The 26716-nt window shown below is 47.3% G+C and overlaps 1 protein-coding gene across 1 annotated transcript in view; it reads left to right on the top strand.

The window, feature by feature from the left end:
- The window catches only part of RARG (retinoic acid receptor gamma), a 151872-nt gene that overhangs the window by 37117 nt on the left and 88039 nt on the right, over window positions 1-26716 (top strand). The window contains exon 2 of the mRNA XM_055003374.1: window positions 25784-26127. Coding sequence (XP_054859349.1) covers window positions 25953-26127 — 175 coding nt within the window. The 5' untranslated portion in view covers window positions 25784-25952. The remainder of the gene's footprint in view (window positions 1-25783; window positions 26128-26716) is intronic.

The raw sequence follows: 26716 nt of genomic DNA, 5'->3' as shown, positions 1-26716 counted from the left end.
AATATACAGCCGAAAGCACACACCCATATGCAAGTATATACATAGACTCATTCTCAGTAAAATGCTTAGCTGGGCATATTGGCACAGAAGTTGCATTCAGTTTGGACCTACCACATGCAACTTCTGTAAAGGTTATTTAAGGGTTGGGGAAACCCACACGTATGTGTGTGTTTGCCTAATGAGCCAGGGTTATTTTCTGGTCAGGAAAATGGAACTGTTGTGACCTGAACTGGACACTGTTTGTGTGCGGACAGAGGAGAACTTCCAGGTCTTTTGTGACCTTTAAGGACATAGGGTGGGGATCTTCAGTAATGTGTGAAGAGAATATTATATAAATGTTTAAACTGTGCGCCGTGCCCTCTTAAATGTGAATCATGTTTGGTGATATGCTAAAAGCATTTGCCAGACTTGTGCTATCTTTCTAGTGATTCCTTATGAGTCTCACTGATCATGTGCCTACCCATAGTGATATGTACTGAAGTTACAGTTTTGGTGTAGTTTGGTGTAGTGGTTAAGAGTGCAGGATTCTAATCTGGAGAACCGGGTTTGATTCCCCACTCCTCCACTTGAAGCCAGCTGGGTGACCTTTGGTCAGTCACAGCTTCTAGGAGCTTTCTCAGCCCCACCCACCTCACAGGGTGATTATTGTTGAAGAGATAATAATAAAATACTTTGTAAACAGCTCTGAGTGGGCATTAAGTTGTCCTGAAGGGCAGTATATAAATCAAATGTTGTTATTGTTGTGTTGTTGTTACCACCCTGCCACATCTTAGAGGTCCTTGTTGGACTGTGTTTTATTGTTTTACGGTTTTACAGTTTTATATGGTTTTAAGTTATATTTTATATATTTTATAGTATTGTATGGTATTGTTGTAATTGTTATTAGAGATGGGCACGAACCGAAATACGAACCAAAATTAAGCACAAACCAGGTCGGTTTGTGGTTTGCGAACCAGCGGTTCGTCAGAACTAGGGGTGTGCAAGCCAAAAATTTTCGGCTATAGCCGAAAGTAGAAAGCCGAAAGAAGATTCTCTATCGTTAAAGCCAAAAGCCGAAACAAGAATCTCTTTCGGCTTTCGGCTTTCGGGATTCTTTCGGCATTATTTCGGCATTCTTTCGGCTTTTTTCTAAGGGAAAATGCCTCCGTCTTCCAGGACGCCTGGAGGAGGCATTTTCCCACCGAATAAGCCCAAAATTGGTGTGGACCTTCCTCTAACCCTTCTCTAACAACCACCCAAGTTTCAGACAGATTAAACTTTGGGGGGCCATGTTATGGCCCCCCAAAGCAGGTCCCACCATCCTCCCATAAGAAAGCGAAGGAGCAGCATATTGTTAGCATGCTGCTGCTGATCTTTCTTCATTATTTCCTATGGGGAAAAAATGAAGAGGCAGGCTTCCTTTGCCAGGGGTGGCATTTTGCATGCAAAATGCCCCCTTACCCTCAGGGGCCCTTCTCCCACCCCTCCTCCCACCCCCCACCAAGGCTCAGCCTGCTCCCACTTGGGGGGGCCATTTCATGGCCTCCCCAAGTAGGTGCTCTAATCTCTACCACTGACAGCTGGGGGAGGCTTGTGTTGCCAGGGGTGGCATTTTGCATACAAAATGCCCCCCCAACCCTCTGAGGCCCTTCTCCCACCCCTCCTCCCACCCCCCACCCAGGCTCAGCCTGCTCCCACTTGGGGGGGGCATTTCATAGCCTCCCCAAGTAGGTGCTCTTTTCTCTACCACTGACAGCTGGGGAAGGCTTGTCTTGCCAGGGGTGGCATTTTGCATGCAAAATGCCCCCCAGCCCTCTGGGGCCCTTCTCCCACCCTTCCTCCCACCCCCACCAAGGCTCAGACTGCTCCCACTTGGGGGGGCCATTTCATGGCCTCCCCAAGTAGGTCCTCTCAGCCCCTAAAGTCCACCCCTTACAGCCCCACACAAACCCAATTCCCCCCCAGCTGCCACACACAGACCCAAATCCCCACATTAGCCCCTCACAGACCCAAATCCACCCCCACCTGCCCCACACCCATAACCCCAGGAACAGGCTGGCAAAGGCCAGCCCTCTCCCTTTGTTCCCTATGCTGGGAACTTCTAAACTCTCTTTCCCTGGGCAATTCTGCACAGCCCAGGGGTGCCACAATGGTGGGCACACTTCTGAGTGCCAGCTGGTCCCTGTGAAAGAGCACCTGAACCACAGACACCCTCCCTCAAATTCCCCCACCACCTACAGAGATGGCTGGCCAGCCAGCCCCATTGTTCCCTATGATGGGAACCAACTGCACAACAAAGAATAAAACAAGAACAACACAAAATAAAGTTTTAAAAAAATTATTTTCTCCCTTCCAAAGTACAAGTAGGCAAAGCATTATGACACATTACACCAGCAGTCCCCCACACAGAAAAATTGAAACAAAACTCACTTAACATCAGAGAATCACAAAACACGATTCCTGTCAAAAACACTTTATTTCTTGAACAGCTTTAGGTTACACAGCAGGGGGGAACACCAAAGGGCATGGCAGCACTATCTTACACAAAAATAACACAACTCACTTAACATCAGAGAATCACAAAAGCACAATTCCTGTCAAAAACACTTTATTTCTTGAACAGCTTTAGGCTACACAGCAGGGGGGGAACACCAAAGGGCATGGAAGCAGTATCTTACACAAAAATAACACAACTCACTTCACATTAAAGAATCACCCCAAAAAATTGCTGTCAAAAGCACTTTATTTCTGTAACTGCTTTAGGTTACACAGTAGGAAGGCACCACAGAGCAGGAAAGCAGTGTACTACACAAAAATAACACAACTCACTTCACATCAGAGAATCACACAAACACAATTGCTGTCAAAAACGGTGAAGTGGGTTGTATCATTTTTTGTAGTACATTGCTATCATGCCCTGTTGTGCCCTCCTACTGTGTAACCTAAAGCTGTTCAAGAAATAAAGTGTTTTTGCCAGGAATTGTGTTTTTGTGATTCTCTGATGTTAAGTGAGTTGTGTTATTTTTGTGTAAGATAGTGCTGCCATGCCCTTTGGTGTTCCCCCCTGCTGTGTAACCTAAAGCTGTTCAAGAAATAAAGTGTTTTTGCCAGGAATTGTGTTTTTGTGATTCTCTGATGTTAAGTGAGTTGTGTTATTTTTGTGTAAGATAGTGCTGCAATGCCCTTTGGTGTTCCCCCCTGCTGTGTAACCTAAAGCTGTTCAAGAAATAAAGTGTTTTTGACAGGAATCATGCTTTGTGATTCTCTGATGTTAAGTGAGTTGTGTTATTTTTCTGTGTGGGGGACTGCTGGTGTAATGTGTCATAATGCTTTGCCTACTTGTACTTTGGAAGGGAGAAAAAAAATTTAAAACTTTATTTTGTGTTGTTCTTGTTTTATTCTTTGTTGTGCAGTTGGTTCCCATCATAGGGAACAATGGGGCTGGCTGGCCAGCCATCTCTGTAGGTGGTGGGGGAATTTGAGGGAGGGTGTCTGTGGTTCAGGTGCTCTTTCACAGGGACCAGCTGGCACTCAGAAGTGTGCCCACCATTGTGGCACCCCTGGGCTGTGCAGAATTGCCCAGGGAAAGAGAGTTTAGAAGTTCCCAGCATAGGGAACAAAGGGAGAGGGCTGGCCTTTGCCAGCCTGTTCCTGGGGTTATGGGTGTGGGGCAGGTGGGGGTGGATTTGGGTCTGTGAGGGGCTAATGTGGGGATTTGGGTCTGTGTGTGGCAGCTGGGGGGGAATTGGGTTTGTGTGGGGCTGTAAGGGGTGGACTTTAGGGGCTGAGAGGACCTACTTGGGGAGGCCATGAAATGCCCCCCCCCAAGTAGGAGCAGTCTGAGCCTTGGTGGGGGGTGGGAGGAAGGGTGAGAGAAGGGCCCCAGAGGGCTGGGGGGCATTTTGCATGCAAAATGCCACCCCTGGCAAGACAAGCCTTCCCCAGCTGTCAGTGGTAGAGAAAAGAGCACCTACTTGGGGAGGCCATGAAATGCCCCCCCCAAGTGGGAGCAGTCTGAGCCTGGGTGGGGGGTGGGGGGAAGGGTGGGAGAAGGGCCCCTGAGGGTGAGGGGGCATTTTGCATGCAAAATGCCACCCCTGGCAACACAAGCCTCCCCCAGCTGTCAGTGGTAGAGATTAGAGCACCTACTTGGGGAGGCCATGAAATGCCCCCCCCAAGTGGGAGCAGGCTGAGCCTTGGTGGGGGGTGGGAGGAGGGGTGGGAGAAGGGCCCCTGAGGGTGAGGGGGCATTTTGCATGCAAAATGCCACCCCTGGCAAAGGAAGCCTGCCTCTTCATTTTTTCCCCATAGGAAATAATGAAGAAGATTAGCAGCAGCATGCTAACAATATGCTGCTCCTTCGCTTTCTTATGGGAGGATGGGGGGACCTGCTTTGGGGGGCCATAACATGGCCCCCCAAAGTCCAATCGGTCTGAAACTTGGGTGGTTGTTAGAGAAGGGTTAGAGGAAGGTCCCCACCAATTTTGGGCTTATTCGGTGGGAAAATGCCTCCCCCAGACGTCCGGGAAGACGGAGGCATTTTCCCATTGAAAAGCCAAAAGAAAGCCGAAAGAATCCTGAAACGTTTCGGCTTTTTTCTTTCGGCTACCCGAAACGTTTCGGCTAGGGGTGTGCAAGGAAAAAACTTTCGGCTTTCTTGTTTCGGGATTACCCGAAACAAGATTCTCTACCGTTAAAGCCGAAAGCCGAAACAAGAATCTCTTTCGGGATTCGGGATTCGGGATTCTTTCGGCATTCTTTCGGCATTCTTTCGGGGGTTTTTTTGGGAAAATGCCTCCGTCTTTCAGGACGCCTGGAGGAGGCATTTTCCCACCTAATAAGCCCAAAATTGGTGGGGACCTTCCTCTAACCCTTCTCTAACAACCACCCAAGTTTCAGACAGATTGGACTTTGGGGGGCCATGTTATGGCCCCCCAAAGCAGGTCCCCCCATCCTCCCATAAGAAAGCGAAGGAGCAGCATATTGTTAGCATGCTGCTGCTGATCTTTCTTCATTATTTCCTATGGGGAAAAAATGAAGAGGCAGGCTTCCTTTGCCAGGGGTGGCATTTTGCATGCAAAATGCCCCCCAGCCCTCAGGGGCCCTTCTCCCACCCCTCCTCCCACCCCCCACCAAGGCTCAGCCTGCTCCCACTTGGGGGGGCCATTTCATGGCCTCCCCAAGTAGGTGCTCTAATCTCTACCACTGACAGCTGGGGGAGGCTTGTGTTGCCAGGGGTGGCATTTTGCATGCAAAATGCCCCCCAACCCTCTGGGGCCCTTCTCCCACCCCTCCTCCCACCCCCCACCAAGGCTCAGCCTGCTCCCACTTGGGGGGGCATTTCATGGCCTCCCCAAGTAGGTGCTCTGCTCTCATCTCTACCACTGACAGCTGGGGGAGGCTTGTGTTGCCAGGGGTGGCATTTTGCATGCAAAATGCCCCCCAGCCCTCAGGGGCCCTTCTCCCACCCCTCCTCCCACCCCCCACCAAGGCTCAGCCTGCTCCCACTTGGGGGGGCCATTTCATGGCCTCCCCAAGTAGGTGCTCTAATCTCTACCACTGACAGCTGGGGGAGGCTTGTGTTGCCAGGGGTGGCATTTTGCATGCAAAATGCCCCCCAACCCTCTGGGGCCCTTCTCCCACCCCTCCTCCCACCCCCCACCAAGGCTCAGCCTGCTCCCACTTGGGGGGGCATTTCATGGCCTCCCCAAGTAGGTGCTCTGCTCTCATCTCTACCACTGACAGCTGGGGGAGGCTTGTGTTGCCAGGGGTGGCATTTTGCATGCAAAATGCCCCCCAGCCCTCTGGGGCCCTTCTCCCACCCTTCCTCCCACCCCCCACCAAGGCTCAGACTGCTCCCACTTGGGGGGGCCATTTCATGGCCTCCCCAAGTAGGTGCTCTAATCTCTACCACTGACAGCTGGGGGAGGCTTGTGTTGCCAGGGGTGGCATTTTGCATGCAAAATGCCCCCCAACCCTCTGGGGCCCTTCTCCCACCCCTCCTCCCACCCCCCACCAAGGCTCAGCCTGCTCCCACTTGGGGGGGCATTTCATGGCCTCCCCAAGTAGGTGCTCTGCTCTCATCTCTACCACTGACAGCTGGGGGAGGCTTGTGTTGCCAGGGGTGGCATTTTGCATGCAAAATGCCCCCCAGCCCTCTGGGGCCCTTCTCCCACCCTTCCTCCCACCCCCCACCAAGGCTCAGACTGCTCCCACTTGGGGGGGCCATTTCATGGCCTCCCCAAGTAGGTCCTCTCAGCCCCTAAAGTCCACCCCTTACAGCCCCACACAAACCCAATTCCCCCCCAGCTGCCACACACAGACCCAAATCCCCACATTAGCCCCTCACAGACCCAAATCCACCCCCACCTGCCCCACACCCATAACCCCAGGAACAGGCTGGCAAAGGCCAGCCCTCTCCCTTTGTTCCCTATGCTGGGAACTTCTAAACTCTCTTTCCCTAGGCAATTCTGCACAGCCCAGGGGTGCCACAATGGTGGGCACACTTCTGAGTGCCAGCTGGTCCCTGTGAAAGAGCACCTGAACCACAGACACCCTCCCTCAAATTCCCCCACCACCTACAGAGATGGCTGGCTAGCCAGCCCCATTGTTCCCTATGATGGGAACCAACTGCACAACAAAGAATAAAACAAGAACAACACAAAATAAAGTTTTAAAAAAATTATATTCTCCCTTCCAAAGTACAAGTAGGCAAAGCATTATGACACATTACACCAGCAGTCCCCCACACAGAAAAATTAAAACAAAACTCACTTAACATCAGGGAATCACAAAGCATGATTCCTGTCAAAAACACTTTATTTCTTGAACAGCTTTAGGTTACACAGCAGGGGGGAACACCAAAGGGCATGGCAGCACTATCTTACACAAAAATAACACAACTCGCTTCACATTAAAGAATCACCCCAAAAAATTGCTGTCAAAAGCACTTTATTTCTGTAACTGCTTTAGGAAGGCACCACAGAGCAGGAAAGCAGTGTACTACACAAAAATAACACAACTCACTTCACATCAGAGAATCACACAAACACAATTGCTGTCAAAAACGGTGAAGTGGGTTGTATTATTTTTTGCAGTACATTGCTATCATGCCCTGTTGTGCCCTCCTACTGTGTAACCTAAAGCTGTTCAAGAAATAAAGTGTTTTTGCCAGGAATTGTGTTTTTGTGATTCTCTGATGTTAAGTGAGTTGTGTAATTTTTGTGTAAGATAGTGCTGCCATGCCCTTTGGTGTTCCCCCCTGCTGTGTAACCTAAAGCTGTTCAAGAAATAAAGTGTTTTTAACAGGAATTGTGCTTTGTGATTCTCTGATGTGAAGTGAGTTGTGTTATTTTTGTGTAAGATAGTGCTGCCATGCCCTTTGGTGTTCCCCCCTGCTGTGTAACCTAAAGCTGTTCAAGAAATAAAGTGTTTTTGACAGGAATCATGCTTTGTGATTCTCTGATGTTAAGTGAGTTTTGTTTTAATTTTTCTGTGTGGGGGACTGCTGGTGTAATGTGTCATAATGCTTTGCCTACTTGTACTTTGGAAGGGAGAATATAATTTTTTTAAAACTTTATTTTGTGTTGTTCTTGTTTTATTCTTTGTTGTGCAGTTGGTTCCCATCATAGGGAACAATGGGGCTGGCTGGCCAGCCATCTCTGTAGGTGGTGGGGGAATTTGAGGGAGGGTGTCTGTGGTTCAGGTGCTCTTTCACAGGGACCAGCTGGCACTCAGAAGTGTGCCCACCATTGTGGCACCCCTGGGCTGTGCAGAATTGCCTAGGGAAAGAGAGTTTAGAAGTTCCCAGCATAGGGAACAAAGGGAGAGGGCTGGCCTTTGCCAGCCTGTTCCTGGGGTTATGGGTGTGGGGCAGGTGGGGGTGGATTTGGGTCTGTGAGGGGCTAATGTGGGGATTTGGGTCTGTGTGTGGCAGCTGGGGGGGAATTGGGTTTGTGTGGGGCTGTAAGGGGTGGACTTTAGGGGCTGAGAGGACCTACTTGGGGAGGCCATGAAATGGCCCCCCCAAGTGGGAGCAGTCTGAGCCTTGGTGGGGGGTGGGAGGAAGGGTGGGAGAAGGGCCCCAGAGGGCTGGGGGGCATTTTGCATGCAAAATGCCACCCCTGGCAACACAAGCCTCCCCCAGCTGTCAGTGGTAGAGATGAGAGCAGAGCACCTACTTGGGGAGGCCATGAAATGCCCCCCAAGTGGGAGCAGGCTGAGCCTTGGTGGGGGGTGGGAGGAGGGGTGGGAGAAGGGCCCCAGAGGGTTGGGGGGCATTTTGCATGCAAAATGCCACCCCTGGCAACACAAGCCTCCCCCAGCTGTCAGTGGTAGAGATTAGAGCACCTACTTGGGGAGGCCATGAAATGGCCCCCCCAAGTGGGAGCAGGCTGAGCCTTGGTGGGGGGTGGGAGGAGGGGTGGGAGAAGGGCCCCTGAGGGCTGGGGGGCATTTTGCATGCAAAATGCCACCCCTGGCAAAGGAAGCCTGCCTCTTCATTTTTTCCCCATAGGAAATAATGAAGAAAGATCAGCAGCAGCATGCTAACAATATTCTGCTCCTTCGCTTTCTTATGGGAGGATGGGGGGACCTGCTTTGGGGGGCCATAACATGGCCCCCCAAAGTCCAATCTGTCTGAAACTTGGGTGGTTGTTAGAGAAGGGTTAGAGGAAGGTCCCCACCAATTTTGGGCTTATTCGGTGGGAAAATGCCTCCTCCAGACGTCCTGGAAGACGGAGGCATTTTCCCATAGAAAAGCCGAAAGAAAGCCGAAAGAATCCCGAAACGTTTCGGCTTTTTTCTTTCGGCTACCCGAAACGTTTCGGCATTCCCCGAAACGTTTCGGCATTCCCCGAAAGAAGCCGAAACACTTTTGTTTCGGCATTCTTTCGGCATTCTGAATGCCGAAACGCACATCCCTAGTTTCGGCATTCCCCGAAACGTTTCGGCATTCCCCGAAAGAAGCCGAAACACTTTTGTTTCGGCATTCTTTCGGCATTCTGAATGCCGAAACGCACATCCCTAGTCAGAACCCATTTCTGATGAACCACCATGATCTTTAGGCTGGTTCATTTGGTTCGTTTTTTGGTCCGTCACTGCAGACAGCCTGGTGTCAATCAATCAGTTTCCTAGGCAACAGGGGATGGACTTCCTGCAGACCTTCTGCTGACCCGGAAGTGATGGTTTTCTGACCTGCATGTGGCGTTTTCACGAACCAAACAAACCGGTTCGCGAACTGGGGCAGGTTCATGAAAGTTCATGGTTCGTGAAATTTGACAAATCACAAACCACATGGTTCATTTTTTTCCTGTTCGTGCCCGTCTCTAATTGTTATAAATATGATCTTGTGACCTGCCCTGCTCTTGCTTGCGGGGAGGGCAGGAAACAAACAAACAAACAAACAAAAACAAAAATGTTCTTTGTATATACTGGCAGCAACTACAGTGGAATTGCTTCATAGAAGGAGAAGCAGTACTTTTCTCTTGAGTCCATAGAAGTACTCTGGGGTGCAGTGGAGGGGTTGGTCCTACAGATAACACATGACCTCCAGTCTTAATTTTGAGCCAGGTCTTAGAGCAGAACCACAAGTGACAAAAGGCACAGGTTGGACACTTGTCAGCTTCCCTCAAGTTTTGATGGGAAATGTAGGCAGCTTGGCGGAATGTTGGACAAGTGACAGTTGAAAAGTCCGTTGGACAGCAGTTGGAGAGCCGAGCTGCAAGACCAGGACGCCTACATTTCCCATCCAAACTTGAGGGAAGCTGACAAGAGTCCAACCTGTGCCTTTTGTCACTTGTGGTTCTGCTCTTAGTTTTCAATGTCAAGGCGCAGCCCTGGAACATGTGGTAGTAAAGTTTATGTTGATTAAAGCAACAAGGACAAAGCGAAGCCCATCAAAAGACATTTGTGCATGCATCAATCCTCATGCTGTGATAAGTCAATGCGGAAGCACTCTCCCCTGCGCACTCCAACACAAGAGTGGCACAGAACAACACGAGAAATTGTGAGTGTGTTGGGAAGGTTTGAAGCCATGATCGTATTCATCTAACAGCAGTATTATCTGGCCAGAGACCCAGGCCGTTGCTTACAAGTTTTGCACAGCCGCATTCCTGGAAGACTTGACTTCTGTCTTGTCACTTCCTATCCCTCCCTCCAGATGTGGCACCATTCACGGAAAGAATTCCACTCTAAACCATTTCTGCTCATCTTCTGTTATTTGTATAGTGATCAGTGCAGCCCGCAGATTCTTAAGAGATTAAGACTGATCTGGGCTTGTTTCTAACATTCTTAATTGCTTGTCAGCTCACTATAGCTCAGGGTTGCCAGCTCCAAGTTGGGAAATTCCTGGAGATCTGGGAGGTGAAACCTGGAGAAACCTGCAGAAAGTGGGGTTTGGGGAGGGAAAGGACCTTGGCATGGCATAATTCCATAGAGTCCACCCCCCAAAGTAGCCATTTTCTCCAGGTGAACTGATCTCTGTGGCCTGGAGACCAGTTGTAATTCCAGGAGATCTCCAGCCACTACCTGGAGGCTACAACAAGAGCAGGGAAACCCCGGGTAGTCAGGAACTGGAAAAGGAATGCCGGGAATATACAATCAACAAGGTCTTCAAAATTTATAACCAAATTTTTAGTGCAAAGCGTGCAAAAGTGCAGTGTGCCAATCAAATAAATATAATTTATACATACAAGTAATAAATATGAACATTCATTAGTCCGTATTATTCATAAGCGAGCAAATAGATGGGAGCTGCAATAATGCTCCCGCTGGAAATAAGTGGAGAGTCTTCAAAGAGAGGGAAAAGTGATCACGGACTAATGAATGTTCATATTTATTACTTGTATGTATAAATTATATTTCTTTGATTGGCACACTGCACTTTTGCACGCTTTGCACTAAAAATGTGGTTATAAATTTTGAAGACCTTGTTGATTGTATATTCCCGGCACTCCTTTTCCACTACCTGGCGGCTGGCAACCCTACCATAGCTACCCATACATGTGTCTTGCGAAGTGGAAATCGGCATGCACACAGGGAATATTCCTTGCAGTGCTTTTAATGGAGGGCCCACAGAGGAGCATTCTCTACCGTATCCTCTCTTGCTTACCATCCACTTGCTGCCCAAGTGCGTTCTGCTTGTTTTAAAAGAAAATCGGGAGAAGGTATATCGCTATAGTGTTAGGAATGGATGCTATAGTCATATACATACTACTGATTACTTAAAGGGGGGGAAAAGCCAGCCAAAAGCCTGCCACCGCTGTGGACGTGAGAGGATACAGAGAGAAAATGGCGCTGGATGCACGTAGGGAGGTCCAAAAATCCACATCTTGCTGTCTACACTGTGTCAAACCCACTTTTGAGTTCAATCTTTCTGGAAGGATCGTACCAAAACAGGTTCCAGAATAAACATTGGGCGGCAGGCGAAAACCCAGGAGGCGGGTGATTGCACAACGGTGCTGTGCGGAAACTTACCCAAAAACCAAACTTGCAGGTTGAGGCACGGGGACGCGCACGGGGATCTGCTTGGAAGCAGTCTTTACTTCATAGCCTCAGTGCTTCTGCAGGTTCCAGTAGCGCGTTTTAATGATCTTATCTCACCGGTAGCTATTATCTTGTGTGGCATGGCACAAAGGTAGTTGCCTATGGTGAAACATTTGTAGCTGCCAAATGACATTTACAGACAAGATAATGTAAATAATCATACAGGAAACAGGTGAGGGGCATGACTGGGTTTAATACTACAGTGATGTTTGGTCACTGTACTGAATGCTTTTCTCTGTAGTCCCCCCTGCCACAATTTCCCCTGCACTTTTATGGGTCTGCATGCACACGTTGATAACTACAATCCCCAAGTCCCCGTGTAACCTACAGAACGGGATCTTACAATTCACACCTTAACTTTTTATCCAAATACATGCAGCCTATTTCACAAACCTCTTTAGGTGGGCATAGAAATGAGTGTACTTATACAGACGCCACTAAACGGCACCCAATAGCGGTTAGAGTGTTGGACTCGGGTTTGGGAGAGTAAAGTTTGCTACAGTAAAGTTGGTTAGTCTTAAAGGTGCTACTGGACTCTTTTCTAAATGGACTTGAACATCATCACCTCTTCGCAACATCCTTGAGATAGAAGGCCAATGGGTTTCCTTGAGAGGCTTGGTCCATCAGCCTCTGTATATTGAGAAATGGAGGCATCTCCTCCAAGGCGTTCTAAAGATGATAGGATAAGGGCCGGGTGACACTTTGCTTCCAGACCTTGCTTACATTTGTTTGGCCTATGAAAAGTGCTCTGTAAACAGACAAGAGTGCTCAAAAGAGATTCACTTTGCACAGAGCCAGCCAGATGCCTCGTCATTTGAATCCTTTCCTGTGTGATTTCACTGTGATTTTTAAAAGCTTTTGTCACTTTTCTGTTGCTTGCAAGAAGAAATATTGATCTTTCAAACTTCAATATGCTTTTTAAAAATTCAGTTGTCTTTCTTTCTTTCTTTCTTTCTTTCTTTCTTTCTTTCTTTCTTTCTTTCTTTCTTTCTTTCTTTCTTTCTTTCTTTCTTTCTTTCTTTCTTTCTTCTTCTTGATGTCATGTCCTGACTTGAATCAAGTTCACCATGCAGCTGATAAAATATGTTCTAGCTATCGCTGTGCCACATCGCTCTAATACCTTCTACCCTCCTGAAAAACAATAGCCTCTGGTGGTGATTTATTAAATAGATTACTGCGCCTGTAATTGCTTGTGCGCATCAAAACCTGCAGTCCTCTGCACAGTTTTGCTGTGAAATCCCATTGACTTCGGCGGGATATAAGCCGCTTAACTATATGCAGGATTGTAACCTTACTTTGTACTTAATAGTAATAAAGTGCGGATTGCTAGGGCACCACAGCGAGGCCACCCACAAGGAACAGTGAGATTTCTGCACGCCCAGGGAAAACGGCGGGCATGCAGAAAAATAGGAGATTCCCAATTCACCCTCTGAAAGGGGAGAAAAGCCCTCCAAGGCAGTATTTTGTACGTGCCATCCTTGGGATTCCTGGCAGTATGAGAGAAGGGTGTAGGCACAAGTATTCAGGCTGCCTGGTGGCTGTTTGGGTGCAAGCAGCTTTCAGGTAAGCGAAGATCCTAATGGATTCCTAAAGTTGACAATGAGGAAACTGAAATTGTCCAAGATTTTCTGTTTCTTGGCTCAATCATCAACCAACAGGGAGACTGCAATGAAGAAATCAGGAGACTAAGGGCCAAGCTACACATGACGAATGACACTTGAACGGCAAATGTATTTCTCCCTGTTCACTTGCCCTCCACTCAATCCACTTGCCGTTCAAGTGTCATTCGTCATGTGTAGCTTGGCCCTGAGACTTGGAAGAGCAGCAGTGAGGAAGGTTGAGAAGATCCTTAAAGATAAAGATGTCTCTCTGGGGACCAAGACCAAGAGAATCCAAACTATGGTATTCCCCGTTGCTTTGTACGGATGTGAAAGCTGGACAGTGAAGAAAGCTGACAGGAAGAACATGGATTCATTTGAAATGTGGTGCTGGAGGAGAGTTCTGCAGATGTGTTTCCATAGTAATATTTACCCTGGAGTAGTCTCTTAGGCTGATTCTGGTGAGATGGGTAAAGCATGTCATAGGATACATCTTCATTAATAACTTGTATTGTTTGCATACCAGTTATCATAGATGTTCTCAAAGGATCTTGGGAATTGTAGTTTGGAGAGGATCCTGAGAATTCCGTTAAAAGTTGCTAGCTCCACTCCCCCTTGATAGAATTGTGGTTTCTTGAGGACAGAGAATGACGACCAAACCTTTCGGGGATTAGGTGTACCCTGAAAGTGGATGACTGGACTTCTAGCATCCTTTGAGCAGCTGTTGAGTAGGTCGGTGGCCGGGGAGTCTTGTAAGATTTGATTTTCCTCCCCACACATTTTCAAAGCATGCTTAGGAGTAAAGTGTGGATTTTCACATGCAACTGTGAGCTCAGAATCAAACATTGGCAGTCCTTCCAGATTCGTTTGAATGGCATACTAGGAGATGATGTTGTGTGTGTGTTTGTGTGTGTGTGTGTGTGTGTGTGTGTGTGTGTGTAGTCAAGTCATATCTATTTGTAAACTGAGAATCATGATAATCAATCTTGCAGGATATTGCCCGAATAATAGGTAGAAAAGCATTACAAGTGGCATGCAAAGAGCAACTTTTAATAGCCAGTCTTCCATTTATAGAATTGCAGCCGGGTATAATTTATCTTCACCACATAAACTGGAAAAATAAATGCTCTGTCCTGGTCACGACCTCTTTGTAACCTGAAGGCACAAGAAATTACATTCAAAGAACTTCAGTTCTCCTAATATTTTGATTTGGAAGACTTGGCCCATCGTTTTGTGGTTGACAGCACTGCAGCTTAGTTTTTAATGGAAACCAATAATTTCTTTAAAAAGAGTTCAACTTTCCATTTAGGTGCAATGTTGGGGCAGGGGGGAAGCCATTTCTAAAGTCTGCCATTATGTGCTCTCTTGCAGGTTTTTGTTTTTTTTGTGCAAGAGCTGTGCAAAAATGGAGGCAAAGCTTCCAAAAAAAGGTTTGTGGGCATTGAGAACTATGGAAAATGTAGACCACGACAGCTCAGTTTTCAGAGAATTTCAGCACCCCAAGCAATGCGCAATCAGTCCTTTGATACCAGTGTTTGCTTGTTCCTTATAAACACCGTTCCCCATAACCTTCAGCCAACAAACACCAGTTCCATCTTTCACACAGTCCTGTATTTGTGTTGTCCCCTTTGTCCTCTGTATTTTTTTTTAATAGAGTGGAAAATATATGCAGCTTTTTCCACCATGCAGTACCTTTTTAAAGGGGGGGAAAAAGTCAGCAAAGCCAAATGAATGGCTTCCATCCAAAGTCAAATCCCCCCCCCAATTCTTTACGAAACCAATTTTTCCTCACCTCCCCTTCTGCAGGCCTCGTACCACTCTAGAGACTCTGCAGACATTGATGGAAAGTTTAGGGGCTTTTGGGGGTGGGGTTTTTTTTTTGACGAGGGGGTTAGGAATGTGGTGTGCTCAATGTTCCTTTAGCGTCTGTGGCTGCCAGGGCTCTTGGGCTAGGAGAGCAGGCGCGTATGATTTCTAAGTTAACAACAGCAAATTGAAATGAGGGGTGATTATAACCAAGGAAGGGTTTGTGCTGGGTTTCTGCATTTTCAAAAGCCCCACATTCTTGAAAAGCCTAGCTCAAAACGGTTGTGATTTTAAAGGAAAAAAATGGATACAGATCGGATGAAATAGTAAAGAGTCCAGTAGCACCTTCAAGACTAACCGACTTTACTGTAGCATAAGCTTTCAAGAACCACAGTTCTCTTCGTCTGATGAAGGGATCTGTGGTTCTCGAAAGCTTATGCTACAGTACCACAGCTCTCTTTGTCTGATGAAGGAAGCTTATGCTACAGTAAAGTTGGTTAGTCTTAAAGTATGAGTACCACAGCTCTCTTCGTCTGACAAAGAGAGCTGTGGTTCTCGAAAGCTTATGCTACAGTATCACAGCTCTCTTCTTCTGATGAAGAGAGCTGTGGTTCTCGAAAGCTTATGCTACTGTAAAGTTGGTTAGTCTTAAAGTATGAGTACCACAGCTCTCTTCATCTGACGAGTACCACAGCTCTCTTCGTCTGACAAAGAGAGCTGTGGTTCTCAAAAGCTTATGCTACTGTAAAGTTGGTTAGTCTTAAAGTATGAGTACCACAGCTCTCTTCGTCTGACGAGTACCACAGCTCTCTTCGTCTGACAAAGAGAGCTGTGGTTCTCGAAAGCTTATGCTACAGTAAAGTTGGTTAGTCTTAAAGTATGAGTACCACAGCTCTCTTCGTCTGACGAGTACCACAGCTCTCTTCGTCTGACAAAGAGAGCTGTGGTTCTTGAAAGCTTATGCTACAGTAAAGTTGGTTAGTCTTAAAGGTGCAACTGGACTCTTTCTATTTTGCTACTGCTAACACAGCTAACTCCGCTAGATTGGATGAATACTCCTATGAGGACATTATTTTCCTGATCTTTTCCAGTCATAACACTTTTGGCGTAGCAGCAGAATACTATTATTCAGATAAGTAGGTGAGGGGGGAAGGGTGGGGAGGAAGACGGAGAGCTCGCTGTCAGCTGGGACTTGGAGTATGGCAAAGAAGGAATGCTTGGTGGGGATGGGAGGCAAGAACGGCTCCATTTTAGTCTGGAACAGTTTGCCAGGCCCTTTGGCACACAGCGTCAGCTCTGGAGGACTGTTTGGTCCAGTAGAAAGAATGACTGGACGTGTTGCTGGAAATTGTTGGTCCCTGTTTAGCCTAACCCACATCAGAGGCTAGGAGCAACAGTCTGTGCCTCCTACAAGTATGTCACAGAGTTGCCGGGAAAGCTAAACATGCCACTTCAGTCTCCTCAGAGGGAAGGGTGGGCTACTTCTGGTAGAACACGGCGGTCATAATAAATCAGGAAGTCCCTGGCTCAGTCTTTTCTCGGCCTACTCATTTGGCAAGACTCTATCTTCTCTGTCTCTCTCAGCTTCGGGCCCCCCTCAGCAACCAGCACAGTGTTGTGGTTGGAGCGCCAGACGAGGATCTGGGAGAGCCAGGTTCAAATCCCTACTCCACCATGGAATGGTGGAAGCTGTCTGTGGGCCAAGCTACCAGTGACGAATGACACTTGAACGGCAAGTGGATCGAGTGGAGGGCAAGTGAACAGGGAGAAATACACTTGCCGTTCAAGCATCATTCGTCACTTGTAGCTTGGCCCTGTGTAACACTATGCCAGTCGATCTTTCTTACCATAACATCCCTCCCAGGGTGGTGGTTGTGAAGATAAAATGGAGGAGGAAAGGAAGATATGGTAAGCCACGTTGGGTTCACACTGGAGAGAGGGGGGGGGCATATATGAATATCTTAATAATAATGTCTTAATTATTAATAATAATGTCTTAATCAGAAGAGTGTATAAGGAACACTCTGAAGTGCTGAATAAATGCTTAATAAAACATAACATGTTGTGGCTTTTGGCCTTTACGCTCCTCTGTTTAAGAACATTTCTGGGAACAACGTGGCTTGCCCTTAGCAGCGCAGGCATTCCATTCCACAGGCGGGGGTAGGGTTGCCAGCCTCCAGGTAGTGGCTGGAGATCTCCCGGAATTATAACTGGTCTCCAGGCCACAGAGATCAGTTCACCTGGAGAAAATGGCTACTTTGGGGGGTGGACTCTATGGAATTATGCCATGCCAAGGTCTTTTCTCTCCCCAAACCCCACTTTCTCCAGGTTTCTTCAGGTTTCGCTCCCCAGATCTCCAGGAATTTCCCAACTTGGAACTGGCAACCCTAGCAGGGTGACTGGCTTTAAACAGGCCTCAAGCCCAATATTAATAATAGCATTATTCATTGTGCTTTTATCTTTCCATTCTTCCTCCATGGAATTCAAGGTGGCATGTACAAGGTTCCCAAAATATTCCCTTCTGGGCATGGACCGGAACCACCCGTGCTTAGTTTCCAACAGGGAAACTTTAATGTCCGGACTGCAGAAATCAGTTCCTTCAGAAGAAATGGCAACTGTGAACTGGATGCAATCACATCTCTGCTGAGCTCCAGCTTCTCCAAGCAATGTCCCCAAACCTCCGGGCATTTTCCTAGCTGGAGCTGGCAACCTTAGTCTTGGGAAATTCCTGGAGACATGAGTAGAGATGGGCACGAACCGGAAAAAAAACGAGCCATGTGGTTTGTGGTTTGTCAAATTTCATGAACCTGCCCCTGGTTCGTGAACCAGTTCGTTTGGTTCATGAAAGCGTCACATCCGGGTCAGACAATCATCACTTCCGGTTCAGCAGAAGGTCACTTCCAGGCCAGCAGAAGATCACTTCCGGGTCAGCAGAAGGTCTGCAAGAAGTCCATCCCCTGTTGCCTAGGAAACTGATTGATCGGCACCAGGCTGTCTGCAGTGATGAACCAAAAAAATGAACCAAACGAACCAGCCTAAAAGTTTGTGGCGGTTTGTCAGAAATGGGATCTGACGAACCGTGGTTCACAAACCACAAACTGGCCTGGTTTGTGCTTAATTTTGGTTTGTATCTCGGTTCGTGCCCATCTCTAGACATGAGGCTACTGCCTATGGAGAATGGAATTCCAGGAAAGGACAGAGTTCAATGGGGATATAATTCTATAAACTCCACCCCTTCCAAAGCTGCCATTTTTTCTCAGAGGAACTGATACCTGCAGTCTGGAGATCAGTTGTAATTCTAGCAGAACTCCATCTTTTATCTGGGGGATGCTTATGGCAATGAACTTCATAAGATGTTGCACTGACTTCTAACAAAACGGGATTTTAAAAGGACTTAGAAGCATTCATGTTGCATGAATATCAATGGCTACTACTTGCCACGTTAGCTAAGGAATGGAACTACATATTTAATGAAACTGGTAAATAGTGAATTACCAGAGACTACAAATAACAATATGCTGCCCTATTTGTGAATTTCCCAGAATTGAGTAATTTATATTACTGTTGGCATCTTTCATTCCCTGTGGATCAGCCTCTGCATTAAAAGACAGCTGTCAGATTTGACAAGAAAGATTTCAAGCAGTGCCTGCCCAACCTTTTATTTCCTATGGACTTGATTCCTAATTGATTTTCTTTGCTGGGAAAAAATAGTGCCTAATAGATTCACATTGACTACAACTAGGTTCCTATGCACGTATATCCATTTTATACCAATATAACTGTCCATCAGGAAGTCCCCCAAAGAATCTTGGGAACTGTAGTTTTTTGAGGGTGCTGATGAATTCTCTGCTGGAGACTGCTAGCAGAACTTGTGTTCCCAGGGCTTCCTGGGACTGTTATACCAGTTTAAGGCAGCAGTGTAGATTGTAGGTTTGTTACTTTGGTGGCCTGCAGACACTTGGTATGTCAAGGGATAGGAGAGATATTGCAAAAGATGGGCAAAAATTGCAAAATTGTGGGGGCATACCCTGTTGGAAGAGGAGGATTTAACGCTGTCCCTTTCCTCAGGTTTCAGAGGGGGACAAACCAAAGAGTTAGAAAGATAGAGAGGTCAGGGCACTCTGGTTACTGTTTACCGCTCTGACTGCCCTTTGATATGTAGATTGCTATTCTCAGGATTTCCTCCTCCTGACTTCCTCCCTCTCACTTCTTCTCTTCCTGGCGTTGTTCCAGGCAACACCTCTCTCCTTCTCCTCCTCCCATCTTGGCAGCATGGATGCAGGCCTTGCCCTGCAATCCATGCCTATCTTTAGACTAGATAGGTAGTTAGACTCTGTCTCTCTTTCTTTCCTATCAGAGTATGGAATTCCTGCTATGAAGAACTCAGATTTCTTTTCTACATATAAAGCAAGTGTATGCTTTTGTTATTTTCATTCCTGCACATACACCAGCCAACAGAACCAGCTCTCAATGATAGACTCTGCTAACGGCCCAAACATGGAATCCTTTAATTAGATTTCTGGGGCCTACATAACGATTTATTTATCATACTCCCCCCCCCCATACTGTTGAGAGTCACTTTTCCTACCTTAGTCATTCCCATGGTTATAGTTATCCCCCACTCAAAAAATATGGAAACTCACATAGTCTATCCATGCTTATAGTATGCTCCTGTGTATAGAACAGCTTTTTCTACATACGCCAGTTTTTCTCAGCCTTGTTCACAACTCCTCTTGCTTTCTGTCCCCCAGCCAGGCGCAGGCTGGAGGGACCCCCGTTTCTTTGAAATCCTGCTCAATTACGCTTTGTTTTCCAAGGTCTCTGTTCACATTTTACAACCCCTGCCTCAGATGTCATTGATTATTTGGGGTTTCTGCAGTATCTTTGCATGTGGGCAGCACGAGGGAACCAGAAATTTGGTTCAGTTGAAGGAAGAGGGCAGGGCAGTTTGTGGGGGTGGGGGGAAGGAATTCGGTATCCTATCAAAAATAAAGGCTAGACAGATGTGTTGGCTCAAGGTGCCATTTTGAGGGTAGTGTGAGACAAATGCCAAAGTTCAATCTGCTGCCTTCTTGGAGCCATGCTGTTCCGTGAGCCGCCCTGGCCTCAGTTTCCTCTTTGTTTAAAAAGGGACGCTCTTTACTTGCCGAGGCTGCCCAGCTCTCCCTTTCTGTGTCAGCAAATACAAAAACTCTTTGAGAGGAGATGGCTCCAGGCTGATGTGAGCTATCAAGTTTGCCATTCCAAAGATTTCTTCCTCCCTCTTCTCCTTTTTTTTATAAAAAAAATACAGAACTGGTTTCTTAGAAACGTGGCCCCTTCCTCACACCACAGAAATATGGAGACATATATGCTCCTTTGCCCATGAGGGCTAGGAACAATTGAGAAGCCTGAAGAGAACATATGGGTTTCACTGTCTCCATTTTGGATGTTTCCCAAAGAAGAAGGAGCCCCGTTCGAATGACCTCCCAGTCACCCCCACACTCCCATTCTCTGATGGGGCAATCCAAAGGCCAGGTTCCTTCTCATGGTGAGGGAATCGAATGAATGTCTGCAATTAAGCTGAACTTGTTCTGACGGAGACGGTAGTCTTGGATCTGTTTTCTTTTAAAAAACAATGTCCCCCCCCCATTTTGCAAATATTCCCTCCTGCACTCCCCTACCCCGCCCCCCGCCCCTGGCCTAGTCTTCCCCTTGAGGCAGTTCCATGCCCTGAGCTCGCTGGCAGGAGCCAATGCTGTTTTCTTTCAGTGGGTTACTTTCCTGGTTTCCGTGTGCTTGGACACCTCGGCCTGACGGCGCGTTTATTTTTGGAACACGAGCTTCAAGAGAGGCCCTCACATATGGAAAAGTTTACGGAAATGAAGCCTTTAAGTTAGCTGCTCGCTTAAAATCTCGTGGCTTTCGCTGCTCAGGGCACTTGGCAGGACCCACGGCAGGGAGGGAGGGTGAGGACGGGGTGGTGGCGGTGGAAAGAGCCAAAGGCTTCACTATTTTAAAGGGGCCGAGCGCACAGCTTTGCCCCGTGCCGGTGGGCAGGTTTGCCTGGGGGGAGATAACAGTGCCAAAGCCAAGAAATTCACTTGCTGACTGATGAGGCGGAGGGAGGTGAGATGGGGGGGACCAACTGAAGGCACCGCTGTGAGGAAACTCATGCCACTGAAGTTCCAAAGTTTTTATGTCAGTGTTCACAGGCGTGGGGCATCCCTCACCTGCTCCTTGCACGCACAATGCTCAGTAGGAGAGCATTTATGAGACAACTCCGGCCTTGCTTGTGTGGTACGCGTGCTGGATTAGCCCCCCTCAAATTGGCCTCCTACTGGGGTGGAACCACGTCCCAATGGGAGAAGAAAAATGAAAGATTGGAGGGGGAGAAAGAAAACCCTAAACAGGGAGCAGGAATACAGGGCCCACAGCAAAGGGGGAAAGTGTGTGTGTGCTCATTAAAGAAGCAGTGGGTAGGGGGCTGGGGGGAGAAGGTGAAGAGTGAGTGATGGGCTGGGAGTGGAGTAGGGGGCAGCTCCGAAAGCCAGAGACACAGAGTCGGCAGGAAAAGGCGCTGCCTGGGCTGTTGTAAATTAGGCCTGTGGTGTTGGGTTCCATGTGGAAGATGTGAGCTCACATTCTACCCCCAGGGTGGTACAGCCCCAGCCAAGCGCTGGCAGCAAGAACATAAGCTCCATTTATCTGGGAACCTGAAATGACTCTTGATTTAAATCATATGGTAAAAAGCACCCAAAGAGAAAGGGAGAGGGGAAAAAAAACTTGCCTGCTTTTGGAGATGGTTCAAAAGGGGAAATACGCACACGCCCTCGTGCAGAGAAAAGCTTAAAGGGCCAGCTTCTCGGCTTCACTTCCCCAGGGAACACACAGAGAGTCTACAGATCTTCAAAACTGGGGCTGGGGGGACTCAGTAGGGTTACCAACCTCCAGGCGAGGCCTGGCGATCTTCTGGAGTTACAACTGATCTCCAGATTAGAATTTAATTCCCTTGGAGAAAATAACAGCTTTGGAGGGTGGACTTCAGTGCATCACATTCCTGTTGAACTCCCTTCCATCCTCAGACTCCACCTTCTCCCAGGAATGTCCCAAGCTGGCATTGGCAACCCTAGGGGATTGGCAGGCCGTGAAATTATGAAGCTGGATTTTAAATTGTTTTGGGTAGAGTGCCTTACAGGGTAAAGTGCTAGTAAAAGGGAAAAGGGGGCAATAAACCTGAACCCCAAAGGGCCTTTCCCCACAAGAGTGCCAATAGCTGGCTGCCTGATGCTAGTGGGTAGATAATCTGGTGTTGTTCCTGGGAAAGTATCTTCTCTCTCCTGACTAACTGGATTGCATATACTGAGGATTCCTAGAAAGACAAAAGGCAGTGAATTCCACGGTCATCGATACAGAGCAATTAGTCATGTTAGTCTGCAGTTGCAAAATAGTAAAGAATCCAGTAGCATTTTAAGCCTAAACAACTTTATTGTAACAATCTTCGAGAACCACAGCTCTTTTCATCAGATGCATGATCTCACAAAGAGAGCTGTGGTTCTCGAAAGCTTATGCTACAATAAAGTTGGTTCGTCTTAAAAGGTGCTAGTGGACTCTTTATTAAAAGGCAGTGTAAACATCTTGAATGTCCAATGTTGGATTCTTGTGATTTGAAAGTAAGCTCGGGATTTCCTCTCCAATATTTGGAAGTAGATGGACGTTCAGTAGGATTGTGGTTTATCGGATGCACTGTGTGTGTTGGGGCAGAGGAATGAAAAGGAGGAGCCCACAGTCACAGCCACAGGAATAAAACAGGTCTGTTCACAGGTCTGTTCTTGCTTGCTATTCAGCCCTGCCTGGAGGTGCATGAATGCAGCATGTGGGGAAGCAGGAAAAAAAACCCCACAGCATCGGATCTGGGGTAAATAACCCATGTGGAAAAGGCCAAAGTAACTGAAGTCCATCTCTGTCTGTCATGGCATTTGGGCAGCTTCCTCTAGCCCCAGCATCCACTCCCAGGCTCACTTCTGAAACTTGTTTTTCAATACCGAGGCTGATGGTTGAAAAACAGGAAGTGATGTCTACCCTGGATCATGCTTTCCCCTTACCACAGAGGAATCCTAACCAACCTCACACACTAGGAATTTGGCGGCAGAGCTTCCAAGTTAGGCCTGATTTCCAGGCAGCCTCTAGCCCCATGCACCTCTTGTTTGGGAAACTAAAGGTCTGCCTATGCTGGCCGCTGTTCTCTTCTCTCATAAGGGCAGGGCTTTTTTTCTGGGAAAAGAGGTGGTGGAACTCAGGACTGCACAATGACGTCACTTTGGGTCAGCTGGAATAAGGTTTTTTTTAAAAGTTTAAATCACCCTCGGCAAAAATGGTCACATGGCCAGTGGCCCCGCCCCCTGATCTCCAGACAGAGGGGAGTTTCAATTTAGATTGCTGTGTGGAGGGCAATCTAAACTCCCCTCTGTCTGGAGATCAGGGGGCGGGGCCACCGGCCATGTGACCATTTTCAAGAGGTGCCAGAACTCCATTCCACCACATTCCCGTTGAAAAAAAGCCCTGCGTAAGGGTATCGGCTTTTTTATTTAGTTAGCTCATTTTTAACCCACCCATCTTCTAAGGAGCTCAGGGTGGCGTACATTGATTTCCTTTTCTCCATTCTACCTTCACAACAACCCTGCAAGTTAGGTTAGGATGATGAAGAGTGCCTTGGCAGAAGGGCTCCCAGCTGGCTTTATGGCAGAGTGGGGGTTTGAACTGAGTTTTCCCAAATCACTAAAGGTACCCTCATGTGCAGAAATTAAGCCTATGAAAATTTTCCTGGCATGGAAACAAAGTGGTGGAACTGCTAAATTTCTGTGTGTCAAGCTGCTGCCTCAGCCATGGGATCTGGGCCAGTAAAAAAAAAAGGCAACCTTATTCCCAGGTTTCCTTTGAGCCTTTCTCTCTACTTTCCCCCTTCTCCCCAGTTTCTTCTGTATATGCCATGCCTGCTGCGTTCTCTGCCCGACTGTATCCCTTGCTTAATACAGGCATTCCCAGTTTTTTGCAAGATTCTCTTCAGAACTTCAAGGCCTCTGTATGGTGGCGGTGAATATCCTCAAGTCACAGCTGACTTATGGTGACCCCTGGTGGGGTTTTCATGGCAAGAAACTAAGGGCCAAGCTACAAGTGACGAATGACACAGGTTGGACATTTGTCAGCTTCCCTCAAGTTTTGATGGGAAATGTAGGGCGTCCTGGTCTTGCAGCTTGGCTCTCCAACTGCTGTCCAATGGACTTTTCAACTGTCACTTGTCCAACATTCCGCCAAGCGGCCTACATTTCCCATCAAACTTGAGGGAACTTATCAGTGTCCAACCTGTGTCATTCGTCACTTGCAGTTTGGCCCTAAGAGCTAAACTACAAGAGACAAATTACACGTGAAGGGAGTCGCAATGTTAGCCGGGAAGCTGAGTTTTAAAAGAGAGATCGAAAGGCTCTGTCAATTTCCCCTCTCTACACAGCCAACAAAGATTGCTCCTCAGAGAATTTGTTTATTTCCTCTTTGCCTCCTAGAAAGGGAAGTGAAACTGACAGAGCCTTTGGGAGGCAAACAGGAAATTAGCAAACCCTCTGAGGAGCGATCTTTGCTGGCTCTGTAGAGAGGGGAAATTGACAAAGCCTTCCCATCTGTCTTTTAAAACTCAGCTTCCCAGCTAACATTGTGACTCCCTTCATGTGCACGTCCTGGTGTAATTTGTCTCTTGTAGCTTAGCTCTAACAGCAGTGATTTGCCATTGCCTGCCTCTGCCTCTCTGGTCTTCGTTGGCGGTCTCCCATCCAATTGCTAACCAAAGCTGACCTTGCTTAGTTTCTGAGATCTGATGAGATCTGGCTCACCTGGGCTATTCAGGTCAGGGTCAGGCGAGACAGTAGGTGATGTGAAAGACGTCTGTTTGAGACTCAGGAAAGCTACTGCCAGTTGGAATAAACACCTCTGAGGAGAAAGGGGGGGGGTAAAAATGAAGTAAACAAATAATCATGGTTTTGATAGACCAATGGTCCAACTCAGTATAAGGTACTGTCATGTTTCTCTTCTGATAGCTTCATCTCAAAGGTTTCCAAGTTTCTTCTTTTCAAGTTTTCCCTAAAAATGTTAGTTTGGGTTAATAAGAGGAGGGTTCAGGTTTGGAAGTGCTAGAGTTGTTCTGAGCCTAGTTCATTTTGTAGGTTAATGGTGAACAGTGTAAGTTTTGCAGCGCTTCATCTGGTAACATGCTAATATCAGAGTTTAGATGGCACCAACTCAGGGATCAAAAAAATATGCCGTTCAGTCTTTGGGCTGATTCTGCACATGTTGGATAATGCACTTTAGCAATCGTTCGGAAGTGGATTTTTTGTTTCACACATGAAAAATTCAGTTCCAAATGATCTCTAAAGAGGCTTGGAAGTGCATTATCCAACGTGTGCGGAATCAGCCTTTATATATGGTACTAAAGAAGATCAGACTTTTTTGGTTTCCAGCATGTTCCTGAATGCGCTTATTAAAATGAGTGTGCTCACTATAGTGGTTTTCTGTTCCGCGATGACCAGCTTCTCCCAACTTCTGTCCCATTCAAGAATTATCAAGCAAGAGAAATAATGTTGAGAGCCAGTTTGGTGTAGTGGTTAAGAGCGCGGGACTCTAATCTGGAGAGCTGGGTTTGATTCCCCACTCCTCCACTTGAAGCCAGCGGGGTAACCTTGGGTCAGTCACAGCTTCTAGGAGCTCTCTCAGCCCCACCCACGTATATAAATCGAATGTTGTTGTTGTTGTTATTACTGGGAATTGGCTATTTTGTATCTATATACATGATCCTCATGTCAATGGTCTCTCTCTCCTCTTCAATGCAGGTCTGTGCACCACAAAGAAAAAGGTGAAGGGGGACAGACATCTTCTTCCGGAGCCTCCAAGTTTCATGGACACAGACATGGGGCCATCTGTCTGGAGCAGTGACAGCACAACCCAAATCTGCTAAGCGGAGTCCAGACTCTCTCAGCCAGTATCCCCTCGCCTCCAATCATGGCAGGAAACAAGGAGAGGGGCTGCTCGGGGGGAACCCCCCTGGCTCATATGAACGGCTTCCCACCTGCCGTATACCCCTTCCCCTTCCCCAACCCTCACTTCGAGGTACTCACCAATGGAGGCTACTTCCGCAGTTTCTCCACTGACCTGCCTAAGGAGATGGCATCGCTGTGTGAGTTTATTGGAAATAAAGGAATGGCTGGTGGAGGGAGGGGCTTGAGGTTGGGAGGTGCAGGTGTCAATTGGATCAGAGAGGTTACAGCATTCAAAGTTCTTTCCCATTTTGAAGATGTATTTAGTTTTGGTAATGTACAGGTATGATGAAAAGGTGGGGGGGGGATGTCGTGTGTTAAGAACACAAGATAACCATCTCCAACTATGTAGGTGCTGTTTGATTTCCACCCTGATTACTAGAATGATTTTGGTGCAAGGTGGAAGAGTTTATTAAGGTTTTGTGATCCCTACGCATTTCGCCTTGGGCTTCTTCAGGGGATCTATTATAAAATGACATGAGAATGAAGTATGTCAATTAAAACAATAATTAATAAAATTGAAAACATTAAAATATAGTACAACCCCCCCCCCCTCCAAGCATGTTACAAATTTATCTCGGATAAAAGCAAAACTTGTAGGGATCAAAAAACCTTAATAAACTCTTCAAACTTGCACCTGGTTGTTGTGGGTTTTCCGGGCTGTATTGCCGTGTCACACTGAGAGATCTCTGTCTTTTGGTGCTACACCTCTGAAGATGCCAGCCACAG

This window comes from Eublepharis macularius, chromosome 19 (genome assembly GCF_028583425.1).
Source record: "Eublepharis macularius isolate TG4126 chromosome 19, MPM_Emac_v1.0, whole genome shotgun sequence".
In the NCBI taxonomy this organism is placed as follows: Eukaryota; Metazoa; Chordata; class Lepidosauria; order Squamata; family Eublepharidae; genus Eublepharis; species Eublepharis macularius.
The sequence above is the reverse complement of the archived record's forward strand: the minus strand, read 5'-3'. Positions and strand labels throughout refer to the sequence as shown.